The sequence below is a fragment of the Aegilops tauschii genome, chromosome 6, assembly GCF_002575655.3.
Source record: "Aegilops tauschii subsp. strangulata cultivar AL8/78 chromosome 6, Aet v6.0, whole genome shotgun sequence".
Lineage (NCBI taxonomy): Eukaryota > Viridiplantae > Streptophyta > Magnoliopsida > Poales > Poaceae > Aegilops > Aegilops tauschii.
Window position 1 is genome coordinate 37,521,266 of NC_053040.3, and position 17,279 is coordinate 37,538,544.

General features: G+C 43.7%; 1 protein-coding gene across 1 annotated transcript; it reads left to right on the forward strand.

Annotated features, from left to right (window-relative positions):
- The first annotated feature begins 9,209 nt into the window (after nt 1-9,209).
- Nucleotides 9,210-14,082, forward strand: LOC109785344 (uncharacterized). Its single transcript, XM_020343940.3, has 10 exons — nt 9,210-9,761; nt 9,856-9,900; nt 10,515-10,616; nt 11,428-11,478; nt 11,906-12,043; nt 12,125-12,244; nt 12,775-12,851; nt 12,942-12,997; nt 13,073-13,176; nt 13,285-14,082. The coding sequence occupies exons 1-10, from the start codon at nt 9,456-9,458 to the stop codon at nt 13,525-13,527; spliced, it is 1,242 nt and encodes a 413-aa protein (XP_020199529.2). The 5' UTR covers nt 9,210-9,455; the 3' UTR covers nt 13,528-14,082.
- The last annotated feature ends 3,197 nt before the right edge of the window (nt 14,083-17,279 follow it).

Genomic DNA, 17,279 nt, shown 5'->3' on the forward strand with positions numbered 1-17,279 from the left:
AAGCCACTAGTGAAACCTATGGACCCCGGGTCTATCTTCCATCATATTATTTTCCTATCAATTTGTATATCACGGCGCCAGAAATCTTTCTTGCTACCTCTTGAGCATGCGTTGGTTTTTCCCTTGAAGAGGAAAGGGTGATGCAGCAAAGTAGCGTAAGTATTTCCCTCAGTTCAAAAAGCAAGGAATAACAAGCACTATCGTTTAACGCCCCTAGCTAGGCATAAAGACAAGAATAGATCTAGGTATTGTCATCTTTGGTGTGCAATCCATAAGTGGCTCTCATAATAGATTCATAAGGTAATTTAATTTTCTTTCTAGGAAAGTGTTCCATGCCTTTTCTTAATGGAAATTGGAATCTAATATTTCCTTCTTTCATATCAATTATTGCACCAATCGTTCTAAGGAAAGGTCTACCAAGAATAATAGGACATGTAGGGTTGCAATCTATATCAAGAAAAATGAAATCTACGGGCACATAATTCCTATTTGCAACAATAAGAACATCATTAATCCTTCCCATCGGCTTCTTAATGGTGGAATCCGCAAGGTGCAAATTTAAAGAACAATCATCAAATTCACAGAAACCTAACACATCACACAAAGTTTTGGGAACCGTGGAAACACTAGCACCCAAATCACATAAAGCATAACATTCATGATCTTTAATCTTAATTTTAATAGTAGGTTCCCACTCATCATAAAGTTTTCTAGGGATAGAAACTTCTAATTCAAGCTTTTCTTCATAAGATTGCATTAAAGCATCAATGATATGTTTAGTAAAGGCCTTATTTTGATCATACGCAATTTTAATAGTAGGTTCCCACTCATCATAAAGTTTTCTAGGGATAGAAACTTCTAATTCAAGCTTTTCTTCATAAGATTGCATTAAAGCATCAATGATATGTTTAGTAAAGGCCTTATTTTGATCATACGTATGAGGAGAATTTAACACAGATTGCAACAAGGAAATGAAATCTGTCAAAGAGCAATTATCATAATTAAATTCCTTGAAATCCAAAATAGTGGGTTCATTGCTATGTAAAGTTTTGACCTCTTCAATCCCACTTGTATTAATTTTAGCATCAAGATCTAAAAACTCCGAATCATTGGGACGCCTTTTAACTAAAGTTGACTCATCTCCAGGCCCATATTTATCAAGATTCATATTGGAAAACAAAGATTTAATAGGAGACACATCAATCACTTTTAGATCTTCATCATTATTATCATGAAAACTAGAAGAACACGCTTTCACAAAGCAATCTTTTTTAGCACGCATCTTAGCGATTCTTTCTTTGCACTCATCAATGGAAATTCTCATGGCTTTGAGAGACTCATTGATATCATGCTTAGGTGGAATAGATCTAAGTTTCAAAGAATCAACATCAAGAGAAATTCTATCCACGTTCCTAGCCAACTCATCAATCTTAGGCAATTTTTCTTCAAGCAAAGCGTTGAAATTCTTTTGCGAATTCATAAATTCTTTAACACTAGTCTCAAAATTAGAGGGCATCTTACTAAAATTTCCATAAGAGTTGTTGTAGGAATTACCATAATTATTAGAGGAATTACTAGGAAATGGCCTAGAATTAAAGTTTCCTCTATACGTGTTATTACCAAAGTTGTTCCTACCAACAAAATTCACATCCATAGATTAATTATTATTCTCAATCAAAGTGGACAAAGGCATATCATTAGGATCATAAGAAACACTCTTATTAGCAAACAATTTCATAAGTTCATCCATCTTTCCACTCAAAACATTAATCTCTTCTATCACATGAACCTTTTTACTAGTGGATCTTTTGGTATGCCATTGAGAATAATTAACCATAATATTATCTAGGAGTTTAGTAGCTTCTCCTAAAGTGATTTCCATAAAAGTGCCTCCCCCGGCCGAATCTAAAAGATTTCTAGAAGCAAAATTCAATCCGGCATAAAACTTTTGTATAATCATCCATAGATTCAAACCATGTGTAGGGCAATTACGTATCATTAATTTCATCCTCTCCCATGCTTGTGCAACATGCTCATGATCAAGTTTCTTAAAATTCATAATATCGTTTCTAAGAGAGATGATCTTAGCTGGAGGAAAATACTTAGAGATAAAAGCATCTTTGCACTTATTCCATGAATCAATACTATTTTTAGGCAAAGAAGAGAACCAAGTTTTAGCACGATCTCTAAGCGAAAATGGAAACAGCTTCAATTTAACAATATCATTATCCACATCTTTCTTCTTTTGCATATCGCACAAATCAACAAAGTTGTTTAAATGGGTAGCGGCATCTTCACTAGGAAGGCCAGAAAATTGATCTTTCATGACAAGATTCAACAAAGCAGCATTAATTTCACAAGATTCAGCATCGGTAATAGGAGGAATCGGAGTGCTAATAAAATCATTGTTGTTGGTATTGGAAAAGTCACATAATTTAGTATTATCTTGAGCCATCGTGACAAACAATCAATCCAACACACAAGCACACAAGAAGCAAGCAAAAAGATACGAACGAAAAAAGGCGAATAAAACGGCAAAGGTGAAGTGGGGGAGAGGAAAACGAGAGGCAAATGGCAAATAATGTAATGCGAGGGATAAGAGTTTGTGATGGGTACTTGGTATGTCTTGACTTGAGCGTAGATATCCCCGGCAACGGTGCCAGAAATCCTTCTTGCTACCTCTTGAGCATGCGTTGGTTTTCCCTTGAAGAGGAAAGGGTGATGCAGCAAAGTAGCGTAAGTATTTCCCTCAGTTTTTGAGAACCAAGGTATCAATCCAGTAGGAGACAACTCGCAAGTCACCTAGTACCTGCACAAACAATCAAGAACTTGCAACCAACGCGATAAAGGTGTTGTCAATCCCTTCAAGGCCACTTGCAAAAGTGAGATCTGATAAAGATAATAAGATAAATATTTTTGGTATTTTTGTTGTATAGATTGGAAAGTAAAGATTGCAAAATAAAATAAATAGGAAACTAGAATTGTAGATCGGAAACTTATATGATGTAAAGTGGACCCGGGGGCCATAGGTTTCACTAGTGGCTTCTCTCATGATAGCATATATTACGGTGGGTGAACAAATTACTGCCGAGCAATTGATAGAAAAGCGCATAGTTATGAGAATATCTAGGCATGATCATGAATATAGGCATCACGTCCGTGTCAAGTAGACCAAAACGATTATGCATCTACTACTATTACTCCACACATCGATCGCTATCCAGCATGCATCTAGAGTATTACACTACTGGAATCAGCTAATTTGCCATCTGCCAGCTCTTTGCCGTCCGCTAGCTGACGGCAAAGAAGCTCTTTGCCATCAGCTACCAAAAAGCGGACGGCAAAGAAGTGGCAGACGGCAAAGAAGTGGCAGACGGCAAAGAAGCTCTTTGCCATCTGCGGGCTCTTTGTCGTCCGCCAGCGGACGGCAAAGAGAGAGGTGGCCCCCACCCCCCGCCCGTTTGGGGAAAACTTAACGCCCCACCTCTTTGCCGTCTGCCAGCGGACGGCAAAGAGGCAAAAGGGCGGACGACAAATAGTGGCGGACGGCAAAGAGGAGACTACCTAACGGCCCGTACCCCCCGCCCGTTACTCTCTGTTCTCTCCCTCTCTCTCCTCGCCGACGCGCACTACATCCCACCCCACATCCCACCCCACCGCCGCCGCGCGCCGCCGCCCCCAGCACTCGCCGCCGCCCGGCGCCCCGGCCCCACCGCCCCGGGGCCCCGCCGCCCCGCCGCCCTCCTCCACCGCCCCGGGGCCCCCGCCGCCCCGTCGCCCCGGCCCCCCGCTGCCCCGTCGCCCCGGCCCCCCACCGGCCACATCCTCCACCGCCCCGCCCCCCTCCTCCACCGGCCCTGCCTCAGGTGAGCTCTACCCCTTTTTTCCTTTTTTTCTGTTTTTTTAGTTTTAGGTTTAGTTTTAGTTTAGTTTTAGGGCCGCAAACAACACACTAAAAAAAGTTCGTACATAAAGTAGTTCGTACATAATAAATAGTAAAAAAACTACTCGGCGTCGCTATCTAGGTCAATCATGGCCGGGCCGTTGCCGCCGTCATCGTCGCTGCTGGAGCGGTTCGCGACGTCGTCCCAGTCCACCGGGACGTCGTCCGAATCCTCTTCCTCCTCGGCCGCCGGCGCCTGCTGCCACTCCGGCGGCACCTGCTGCCACTCCGGCGGCGCCATCGCCGCCTGCTGCGCCGCCATCGCCGCCTGCTGCGCTGCCTCCTCCTGGGCCTCTAGCGCCGCCTGCTGCGCCGCCATCGCCGCCTGCTGCGCCGCCTCCTCCTGGGCCTCCAGCGCCGCCGCCGTGGCGGCCTCCTCCGCTGACTGCGCCAGGATCGCGAGGAGCCCGGGCGTGTCCTCCGGGTCGCCGTCCTGCTGGAGCGCCGCCTGCTCCGGCGGGATCACAACCTCGGCCGGGGCTGGTGGGGCGGGGCCAGGAGGCGGGGCGCGCCCGCGCCCGCGCAGGCCGGAGGGCCCGGCTTCGCCTGTGATGTCGCCGACGGGGAGCCCACGGGCGGCGCGCTTGAAGGCGCCGATGACGTCGTCGAACCGCTTGCCCTTCCAAAAATGGCGGCGGCCCTTCCGGTTGTAGCGTCCCCCGGGGTGCGCGCGAAGCTCTGCCGGCGTCGCCGGTGCGCCCTGCGTGGGGAATCCATCCGCGGAGATCCTCCACGGCCGCGGCAGCTTCGCCGCCGGCGGCACGTAGAGGCCGAACCGAGCGAGGTCCTCCGTCTGCCCCAACATGAGGCTCGACGGCCAGTGGCTGTCCGGTGCCGCGCCGTCGGAGTCCGAGTCGCTGGACGCCATCCCGCGAAGAGAACGCCGGTGTGAAGAGAGAGAGGAGGGGGGCGGGGCGGTGGAGGAGGTGGCCGGTGTGACCAAACGCGCCGCGCAGGGCGGGTTTTATAGCGCCGGGCGGATTTAATGCGGCACAGAGGCGCCGGGCCACGGAAGACGAGAGGGCGGCGGGCGGAAGACGAGACGGCTGCGCGGAAGACGAGAGGGCGGAGCGCGGAAGACGAGAGGGCGGCGTTGACCGCGAGGCATCGGGGCACGCGGGGCAGGCGAGGCGGCTGCCGGCAGCGCGGCAGGCGTGCAGCGCGGCAACGGGAAGCGGTGGGCAGGAGGCGTCGGGGCACGCGGGGCAGGCGAGGCGGCAGCGGGCAGGGGGGCAGGCGGCAGCGCCTCAGCGGGGGCGGCCGACGCGACGCGACGCGGCGGCCGAGGCGGAAGTGGTGCCGCAGGCCGAGGCGGAAGCGGGGGCGGCCGATGCGGCGGGCGAGGCGGAAGCGGACGGCAAAGGCACTAGAAAGTTTGCCGTCAGCGGCGGACGGCAAAGGCCTGCCGTTAGCCACTTAACGGACTGACAGCACAATTATTGCCGTCCGCTCTCTTTGTCGTCCGCTGCAGACGGCAAAGGGCCTTTGCCGTCAGCCGCCAGGAAGCAGACGGCAAAGCAGCTGTTTACCGTAGCCTTCTTTGCCGGAGCCTTTTGCCGTCAGCGGCTGACGGCAAAGGTCTTTGCTGTCCGCCGTTCGAGCCTTTGCCGTCCGCGGCTGACGGCAAAGGTCTTTGCTGTCCGCCGTTCGAGCCTTTGCCGTCCGCCGTGGCAGACGGCAAAATAACTGTTTCTTGTAGTGTTAAGTTCATAAGAACAGAGTAACGCATTAGGCAAGATGACATGATGTAGAGGGATAAACTCAAGCAATATGATATAAACCCCATCTTTTTATCCTCGATGGCAACAATACAATACGTGCCTTGCTGCCCCTACTGTCACTGGGAAAGGACACCGCAAGATTGAACCCAAAGCTAAGCACTTCTTCCATTGCAAGAAAGATCAATCTAGTAGGCCAAACTAAACCGATAATTTGAAGAGACTTGCAAAGATATCAAGTCATGCATATAAGAATTCAGAGAAGAACCAAATATTGTTCATAGATAATCTTGATCATAAACCCACAATTCATCAGATCTCGACAAACACACCGCAAAAGAATATTACATCGAATAGATCTCCAAGAACATCGAGGAGAACTTTGTATTGAGAACCAAAGAGAGAGAAAAGCCATCTAGCTAATAACTATGGACCCGAAGGTCTGTGGTAAACTACTCACACATCATCAGAGAGGCTATGGTGTTGATGTAGAAGCCCTCCGTGATCGAATCCCCCTCCGGCAGATCGCCGGAAAAGGTCCCAGGTGGGATCTCATGGGTACAGAAGGTTGCGGCTCTCCTGGATGTTTTAGGGTACAAGGGTATATATAGGCGAAAGAAGTACGTCGGTGGAGCTACGAGGGGCCCAAGAGGGTGGGGGCGCGCCCTCCTACCTCGTGGCCGCCTCATCGCGTCTCTGACTTCCACTCCAAGTCTCCTGGATTGCGTTTGTTCCCAGAAAGATCCTCACGAAGGTTTCATTCCGTTTGGATTCCGTTTGATATTCCTTTTCTGCGAAACACCGAAATAGGCAAAAAAACAGCAACTGGCACTGGGCCTCCGGTTAATAGGTTAGTCCCAAAAATAATATAAAAGTGCATATTAAAGCCCATTAAACATCCAAAACAGATAATATAATAGCATGGAACGATAAAAAATTATAGATACGTTGGAGACGTATCATAGTATTGTAAAATATGTTTGAAATGAAAAAGAATTAAATGGAAAACACAAAACTAAAAGGGAAAATAAACCATAAACCCAAAACCCCTAAAAGCCCCCAGCCCCCCGGCGCGTGCTCGTGCCACGTGGTGGGCCTTTGGTCCCGGTTCGTGTTGAACCGGGACTACGGGGGGCTTTAGTCCCCACCCTTTAGTGCTGGTAAAGGTCCTTACGAACTGGGACAATAGCCCGATTCTGCACTAGTGTAGATTGGAAGTACTGGGATGGAGCCCGCACGCACAAGTTACCCTGGTTTGGGCCTTCGGAGAATAATACCCTACATAGTTCTTCTTGTTATTGAGCACCGTTCGGCCTGACGACCGAATAGTTGCATCGTTGTGGGCCAGTCGGCCGAGCCTAGTCTTCTTGTCGAGAGACCACATCATGTTGATGGTATCAAGCACACATCAATACTTCTATTCTACTTTGATTGTGGTCATTTGGTGGGGAGGCATCCATTTTTTGACGATTTTGTAAGCGGTGGACTCTCCATTAACTTCATTGCTGCAAAATATTCGGTCATGATGGAAGCTATATTTATTTTTCTGACTTCAATGCATTTATTTTCCACACTACTTATTTACTTTGATTATTGGTTCCTGTGAATGAATCTATCTATTACTACCTCCGTCCTGGTTTATTGGTCCTCATTGTATTTTGTGCCAAACTTTGACTATAAAGTTCAATAACAATATGTTCATGTATGTCACCAAATACGAATCCAACGATATAATTTTTGTTGACATGCATTAATATTTTGTTAGTTAAATCTTTGGTCAAAATTTGGCACAAATTATAAAGGGGGCCAATAAACCAGGATGGAGGTAGTACATCTTAGGACACTCCCAATGTTTCTATCATAGCACAATTTCATAGGTAAAAATTTGATGTGGCGCCTAATTAATGAGGAAATATAAAACAACCATAACCTAATCTAAATATAGATGTGAGCACCAAAATCAAGACATTTGATAACTTTTCTCTCACAAAAGACATTAAATGAGGATAGTTTTAGATACAACACTAAGATACAGTACACTCGCATTGCCATATCTAAATTTCTATTTAATTCCATTACATATAGTTTAAGAAATAGTGCGCTAGGACTGCCCTTAAACCATAGTAAGGAAATGCATCAATGTTCGTAATAATGAGTAGGCTAGTATTAACATAATCTTGAAATTAATGGACTACTCACTTACTTTGATTGTGGGTTCCCCTACATGGTTATATGTCGAGGTGATCTTTTCCCCATGCATGTGTTACGTGTTGCGTCAACATGGTTGCATGCTCGGAGAAATAAGTTAACAAGGGACATGCTGTTTTTAAGCTCGAGCTCAAGTGAATAGTAAAATCAATTTTTTAAATAAAAAAATCTATTTTTTTGTGGCAAACATTGACAAAAGTTTTCAGTGCTCACCCAATTTCACCATGGAATGACATTCGTGGAAGTCAAGGGAAAAAACAAAATCCATGCTCCAAAATAGTTATTTTCGAACGCAGTTTGGAGTGTTGCTTTTGTTTTTCTGCAACAACTTCCATGAATGTCATTTGATGATGAAATTTTGCAGGAACTCAAAACATATGTCAAAGATAGTTGGAAAAAATGAGAATTTTTCTAATTTGTTTTAAATATTTTTAGATTTTACTGTTCATTGTGAGCTCAAATGAGCCCGCGAGCAAAAGATAAATTTTAGTTAATAAGGGTCATCTGTTTAGTTACATAGACTTCTGTGTGATAGACCCACCATTAAATTCATTGCCACAAAATATTCGATCATGAAAGCTTTTTTCTATTTTACATTTTATTTTCGATACTACTATCAAGTGAATATATCTACATCTTTCCGCAAAAAGAATAAAAAAATCCATCTACATCTTAAGCCGTCGTAAGGACACACATGAATGTTGGTAATAATGCGTACGCTAGTATCAATATAATCTCAAAATTAATAGAGTACTCATTTACTTTGATTATGTGTTTTCTTGCAAGGTTGTATGTTCACGTGGACTTATTCTCGTGCATGATTACATATAGTGACGACATTGTTCCATTGAGAGAAATAGGTTACTAATGATAACAATAATCATTTGTTTATTTATATAGGATTTCCAAATGATAGACCCGCCATCAAATTCATTCCCACAAAATATTCATGATGGGAGCTATATTTATCTTCCTTAATTTAATGCATTCATTTTTCATACTACCATCAGTTGAATCTATCTACTGTTAGGTAAAGCTCCCATCTCAAGATTTTAGCGAAATTCGTTGCGGCCTTGTGTGGGTGCCCTTGCGTTCAACGTGGAGTTGTTTGCAAAACAGGAACTCACAAGGGACCAAACCGCCATCAGAATTTCCAAATAAATAGCCGTCAAACCTTCTTCCCTTTCCCATCCCGCTTCCCGCACCTTCCACACGTTTCTTCTCCACCGCCCCCCGCGAGTTAGCGAAATTGCAAGGCGAGTCCTCCAAGTTTCGCGATGGACGCGCCCGGTTCAGGAGCAACAGAACCGGTCGAGGAGGACCGGATCGAAGAACCGGCCTGCAACTCCAACGCCTCCTCCCCGACCGCTGCTGCGCCGCCACCTCCACCTCCCCCCGCGACGCCCCTCCACCTCGACCAGGCCGGAGGCGGCGCCGATGGGTCGAGCCCCGCCACGGTGGTCGACCCCCGGAAGGGCAAGGGAATCTCCACCATTCCTTCTCCTCCGAGCTCCGCGAGCAGCAGCAGCAGCAGCTCCCTCGACTTCGGCGCGGCCTTCGGAGACGAGGTCGGGGAGTCGAGCAAGATGGGCGGCAGAAAGGCGCGGGTGAGGTGGAGCCACCCCGTGGTGGCGGAGACGAGGGAGGTGCCCGACGCGGCGGCGCATCCGTTGGACTTGGACCCCAAGCTGGTGGCCAGGCAGCGGCTTATCGAGCGGCTGATTGAAGCGCAGGCGGCCGTCGACAAGGAGCAGCCGTTCGACCCCAACACGGTGTTCGAGCAGACGGTGATCGAGCAGCTGATTCAAGAGCAGGCGGCCGTCGAGGAGGCGAACAGGCGACGGGAACAGCAGGCGGCCGTCGAGGAGGGGACCAGGCGATGGGAACAGCAGGTGAGGGCCTCTGCGACGTGCTCTTGTTGTTTCTTGGAGTTCTTGGAGTCTCTGGAGTGCGTTCTTGAGCGTTTCTTGGTTTCCTCTTGAGCAGTACAACTCGTTGCGCGCGGAAGAGGCGATGTACCAGAAGGAACAGGTATGAGCATGAATCATGTTGCTTGCTGTGGTCTGTCAAAATCATGGGGTCGGGGATGATTTAGCAGTAGAAACGAAATCTCGGGCAAATGTTGGGGACAGTTTGACGATTAGGCATTTCCTGATTAGGCTCTTCTTGCGGTGCGTTATCAAATTTAGAGGTAGGCAAGGATCTTGTTGTGATTATTCGCGACTGTTCAAGATTTACGTGTCCAGGCTTGTGCTAACTGATTCTTCTATTTGGTTTGGTATATGATAGCATGTTTTGCACTTTTGCTGCAAGTGAAAAATGTGGGGGGATATGAGGATCATGTCTTGGCAGTGATTGCTGTCATATTTTGGCAAGAAATCTTGATGCCAAAATGTATCAGTTTCCAGTGTAGATGAATGTCGTTATAGGGGAAGTTTATCTGAATGTTTTCTCGGGATTACTTGGCCAGACGTACATCATCTGTTGCCTGAAAGCCTGAAACTGGCTCTGAAGCCTCAAAAGTCAATTCATATGAATAATTGGCAAGAGTAGAAAGGATTTGGATAACTCAACAATTCAATCTTGTTAGCCCTTTCACCTTTGCTAATCCGAAATGTGATCTTGATGCTAATTCTGTGGAGCAGGAGAAACTATCACAAGTACAGGTTGTGGTAAAGGTGACACCCAAGCAGGACAAACTACCGCAAGTAAAGGGGAAATCGATCTGGAGTCGGGTCAAGAACAAGGTATGGCCTGAATCTTGTCCACTCTTCTCACTTGTGATTCTTGGGTGGTATGACCATATGAGCATTCTTGCAGTTACCTAATTTTTGTGCATAGAAAGAAGAACCAGGAATTTTTGGTTTTTGGTTTCTGTTTGTTCCTGTTAAATTCTTGGACCTGTTAGTGTAATCAAGGCATGAAATCTTGGTTAGAGTGATACGCGGCATCATAGAATATAGGAGTAATCTTGGGCAAATGTTGGCAGAAGTACACATGTCCTTGTTTCTTGTGGGTCTTTCCACAATCTGGCATTGTATTTTGAAGCAAATGGCTATCTTGTTGAAACTGTTGTCTGATTACTGCAATATTTTGGTAACAGAGCCTGAAGTCGAATGTATGGCTTCCTTTGTAAACAGATGCTGTTATCAGAAACTGTAATCTAGACAAACATTAGTTCAAGGCTGCATAACTGAACATAATTCATGTAAATCATTTGCCATTTACATGCAAAATCAGCGACCACTTTAGGATTTGGCGAGAAGTTTCACCATTTGGTTCAGAAGTCTCAGAATATAATTTCATATAAATAGTTGCCCAAAATAAAGAAGATTTGGACGCACACGTTTTGTGCTCTTGCTATACATTATTGTTTTTTTTCCTTTGACCGGGAAAAGGAAAAATAAATTGATTGGTTGTTTGTTAATTCCATTCGTTTTCTATTCCCTTATTTCTTGTTTTGAAATACTCAATCTTCTTGTTGATTCTGTACAATTGTAAGACTGGCAGGATGATGTATGGTCTTTAACTTTGTTTTCTTCATTTCCTGTCAAATAGATTTTTTGTGGAAAAGTAAGGGAAATATGTTCGGAACATGTGAAGCACCAGGTTTGTCTCCATTTTGCCTAATGGAATGTTCAAAATGGAAGTGCAAGAAAAATCAGGATCAAAGCCCTATATCACAAGATACTGTGATTAGTGGTTCCTGTACAATCAACTGTTCAGAAGGATTATTTTCTCTTTTATAAATACTAAACTGTATGTTGACTCTTGGTTGTGATTGATGGGACCTGAATCGTACTTGTACTGTTATTGAGTTTATCATGTGTTAATAGATATCTTCTTGTTTTCTTACTGAACAACAACCGATCAGTATTAATGATGAGATTATATACTAGCGGTTTCAAACATTTCCAGAGAACATGGAAACCTGAAAATTTGAATGAAAACAAAATTCCCATCACATTTTTAGATATGTTGTTTCCATGTTCAACTCAGCGTAACTTGAATTCTCATATTTGTGTGTTCCTTGCAGACACATCCCATCACTGAAGTCAGAAGATATCATAGGCTTGCTTCTGACGAGGCGAACCATCTTGATGCCTATTCGGAATATCGATCGGTTATTGGAGATGGGGAGTGTTTCTACAGGAGCTTCATATTTTCATACCTTGTAATCATCCTCCCCTCTTTTCCTTTCATAGGATGTAGGTTTAGTTATTTAACTTTCTCTGTTTTTGCGAATGTACAACAGGAGCAAGTTATTGATAGGCAGGACACACATGAGGAACAGCGTCTCCTTGATGTTGTTCAAAGACTGTCTACGCAACATGCAAATCTTCGATGGAACTCTGAGTTTTCCAGGAGCAGCAGAGTAAGTTCTCGCCTTCTCCATACTTGTTCTTTCTTGGATAAACATGCTTGCAAGGGATGATTCTCTTCAGGTTACAGTACACTTGAAGAAGCATCTGGCATCTCACTATCTTTGTTTGTCATTTGCAGGAGATGCACAATTGCTTAACAGTAGTGGCATGCCATCACAGTGTTACGCACTGTTGGCAGAAACTCAAATTTGAAGTTTATTGAAAAGTTAACAACCCGATTGTAACAACGGCCTTAAGAAAATATACTTGCAAAGGAACAACAGCAATATAATAAGGAAATAACATAATTTTATGCTTGTTTGAGCACTACAACAATGCACACCTACCGGTTATTATTGTATAGCCACCTCACTGTTCTATTACTATGCTATAGTATATGCTTAGTGACTAAAGCTTCTCAGGCGAGTTGTCTTAGCTGTGTTCTTTTATATCTTGCTACTGATCAGTATTCTGTATGTATCATTGTAACCTATTACATATGATTATCAAGTACGAATTATTCAGTCGCTGCTTCTTTCAGGCATTTAAGGATCTGATCAAGAAAGTGATGAGATGGAAGAAACATGGCAGGCGGAACAGCATGGAATCAACTAGCAGGTTCTTGACTCGCTTGGTTTTCTGCAATTCCATCATAGTATTGTAGCCAAGTGCATTCCATCTCACTGACATAATATGTGCCATTTTTAGCAACCGTAAAGAGAAACTTCTCGAGTTCTTCAGCAAGTACGATACGACGCTTGACAGTGAGAGAAACACCCTTGAAGTCATTTTTCCTTTTGTTCATCATACTTCATGTTTCTGACACATTTTCTTGGTAGTCTTCATTTTCCTCAGATTAGTAGTAGCTATCGAGATATGCTCGCACGAGGAGGTGTATGAACTGCTTATACCAGGGCTCAGAGGAAATTACAGTCTGGAAGATGTCAGTGATTCATATCCTCCCTTACATTACCTCGTGCTGATTTCCAATGCATCCATTCTTGGATACACGACACTCAACTTACCTAACCTGTTGTTGTTCTATGAACAGTGGTGTATTCGGCGTGTCACTCCAGCTCGTCGGTTCACGGATCATGTTATGATGGTGGCCTTGGCCACAGCGCTTGAGGTACCCCTCAGGGTGGAGCGAGTCCGAGGAGGACATGATCCAGATATCTACACTGTTCCTGGAGTTCTCTGTCCGAGAGTGACCCTGCTGTACTCCGGAGATCACTACGGAATCATCTACCCACGTGCTCCTCCTGCTGAGAATTCAAGTCATCAGGCTTCCTAGAGAGAACATGGTGTTGATCAGGCTTCAAGCCAACAGACTTCCCAGAGAGAACATCCTGCTGATCAGAGTTCAAGTCAACAGACTCCACTGGATTAAAGTTGAGTTGGGCTGCTGCCTATGAATGAGAGTATATCCGAGTTTAGTGGTAGAGAATTAGGGGTAGACATAGCATATACACTTGTGACTTCTTCTTTGATAGGAAGAAAAACTTGTGTTGTCGTTTGAATTGTTGGCTGGTATACGGTGAATCTTCTTGTGTGATCACATTGGAACTCCTTCATTGTTGGCTGGTATATAATAGATCTCTGATGCAGAAATTCAGCAGATTTTGCTAGGTTAATAGTGTTGAGTTAGGCTGCTCCCTACATATGAGTGAATACAGTAATGAAGCAGAGATACTTACCTGTGTATTCTTTCTTGTGTTGGCAAAGATACATACTGCTGTCTGCTGATGCCACTGTTGATTGATCAGTTTGGCATATATACGCACTGCTGGTGCTAAGGATGAAATTAGTTTGACATACAGTAATAAGGCAGTCGTTTGATTAATTTGTATGATTGGTTCATATGTGCCAAGCTTCTGTTTCTGATTCTTTGTATCTCTGCTGGCTACCCTGCCCTGCCTGTGTCAGAATTTGTTTTGTATTCCCAGAATTTACTCATATTACCCCGCCTGCTTCTGCTTGTGAAGCTGTTTGAATCACAACAACCTGGCTGGTACTACTTTGCAATGTACCATAAAAACTACTCCCTTCGTCCCATAATGTAAGACGTTTTTTGACACTACACTAGTATGAGTTAAAACAACTTGAATTTTTTTTTGAGGATTTTAAAACAACTTGTTGTACCAATTGATTCAGGCATATATCAGCAGAAGCTGTAGAAACCTATATCTTTGCACATGTGGTGCCATCCAGGGCGTGCTCCAGCTCTGGCATAATGTTCAATACATTAATACAATCTACAAGAAGGGGAAATGGCAAAATGACATTCAAAAAGTGTTCATGCTTCTGAAAAAATGTTTGTGGCATTTTTAAAAAATGTTTGTACAATGAAAAAATGTTCGTGGCATTTAAAAAAATTCACAGGTTCCAAAAACATATTCATGACATTTTGAAACGTGGTTATACAATGTTAAAAAAATCTTTGAATATTTTTAAAAAATATTTCATACAATTTAAAAAGCTCGTGGCATTAAAAAAATGTTCACATCTGTGATATTTTTATAAATATTATCCAATGTAAAAAATGTTTGTGTAATTTAAAAAATGTTTGGTATTCAAAATAATGTTCATGTGTTTCAATAGTATGTTAAGTGACTTTAAAAATATATGTTTAAACAATGTAAAAAATTGTTCATCGTATATCAAACAAATGTTCAGCGTGTGTACAAAAAAATTATAATGGGTATTAAAAAATTTGATATGTATTAGAAAAAAAAAGAAAGGACAAAAAACCCCGATGAAAACCATAAAAAACACAGAAAAAGAAAAAAAAAAGGAAAATAAATGGAATCTTCCTCAAACCGATGGAAGGTTCCATGAACAATCCTTAGAACCTTCAAGAAAATCGGTTCATTAAGTCAGCCCACTAAGACAACGCATCCGCTAGCAGAGTTGAGGCAGAGCTAGGTCTCATTATCATTAGAGAGATTTTAGATACTTCTCATTCCTTTGCATCCACTAGTGCAGAACCGGGCTTTAGCGCCGGTTCGTAAGGGCTTTTAGTGCCGGTTCTGCAACCGGCACTAAAGAGTGGAGACTAAAGGCCCCCCTTACTACCGGTTCGGCACCAACCGGCGCTAAAGTGCCACCACGTGGCACGAGCCAGGCCCGGGTGCTGGTAGACCATTAGTACCGGTTGGTAGCACCAACCGGTACTAAATGTTTGGGGGAGGGGGTTTGGTTTTAATTTTTATTTTTCCATTAATTTTGTGTTTTCCATTTAATTCTTTTTTGTTTGCTGGTATTTTACGATACTACATATTGTACACGTTATGCATATATATAAATAGATTTTCTCGTAGAACCGATCATATATATATATAATCAAATGTCTCACAACCATCATTAATTATTCACACATACACATGTATATATATACAATTTCTTCTACATGTTGCCTTGGTGCCTTCGGAGCACGATGACAAGTGGTTCATGGGGGCGGTAGCGGGTAATAGTATTCTCCTTTGGGGTCTATGACCTGGTCGAGCAAAATTCCCGCTATTTCCTTTTGAAGTGCTCGTATGCGCTCTGTTGATAGGAGCTAGTCCCGCACCTCTTTTAACTGTTAAGAAGGAGATCAATATGCATGTGTATTAGTTGTGTGACTAGATATCGACAATCATGTAAGATTTGTGAATAGTGTTCTGGCAAACGTACCCAGTCCTGTCTATCAGATCTGCTCCTTTCGGACGCCATCATGCGAATGTTCTCCCAAACGTAGTATGCACACACTTCAGTCCCCGGCGCCTGCTTCAGGGCCTTTACGAGAATAGAATTTAATCAGATAATTATTAATCAAGCATGTTAATTAATTAATGGTATTGAATCAAGAATTAAAGAGATAGTAGCTAGCTAGCTAGTACTACTTAATTACTTACCTTGGGTCGATACCAACATAGCTTTTGTCGCCATTTTCCTGGAGTCACCTTGATGTACTTTGCCCAAGCCCTGCCCGCTGGCAAAGAAAATTAATAAAGGGGTTATTAAAAATAGTTCATATCAGGAAATGACGAACTAAATAGGCCGAGATATAGTTAATAATGATTGTAATAACCTGTCGACTATCCCCTTCACGATGTTGTAGTCACTATCTTTTTTAAGTAGTGAGTCCAGTACTTCAACTTTTCCTTCGTCAACTTTAATGTCTAACAAGATCCAGTGGAAGCTGCATGCGCATACGTTTGCATGTATAAATTAAGCGGGCATGTGCATAACACCAATCAACTATAACCCTAAACCCTATACACTTATTAACATCTAGCTAGTAAGCAAAAACAGAATTTGTAGTACAAGACAGTGTGACTCACTCGAAGTTGTAAGAAAGTAGTTATCTTCATTGCTATTGAGGCGCTTCAAGAACTCTAGCATGCATTTCTCTATATCTTGTCTACACCATTCCAATTTCCATGTGTATTCATTAATGGTATTTGGGTCAATGAACCCAATGCCATAGCGTCCAGCTTTTTTCATTTCATACATCTTCATCCTGCATAATACCACAGAAAAGAATATATAGTGAGGATATATAATTACAGACAATTAATGATCAATCAATGAGCACTATAGCTAGCTTGAGACTTAAATTACAGAAAGAAATCACTTACAGACAATAGCCACTGACGATAGATTTGTCGAGTGCATCTTGATTGAATAACTAAAATAGTTCTGAATACTCAACGGACACAGCTTTCTCATGGAAGTAATGCTCCTCCTGGACATTCACCATGAGGGACCCTCGATTGGAAATCTTGGTAATGTTCATATACCACTGATGCAATTCATACATTCTCGTTGGGAGGTTCTTGACCTCGTCTGGCTTGACCAAAGGTTGGCCCCGGACATATTTCCGTTTTATTTCCTCCTCTCTAAGCGGAGACATGGGCTCGATCTCGAGGAGTTGTCCAACAGTGATCTTGAGCATTTCAGCCTGCATTATATGCTCCTCGGTTATTACCACATCGCCCAGCTCGGGAACGTAAACGGTTTGCCCACAATAATATTGGGCGCGCGTACTCTCATGTGTTGTTG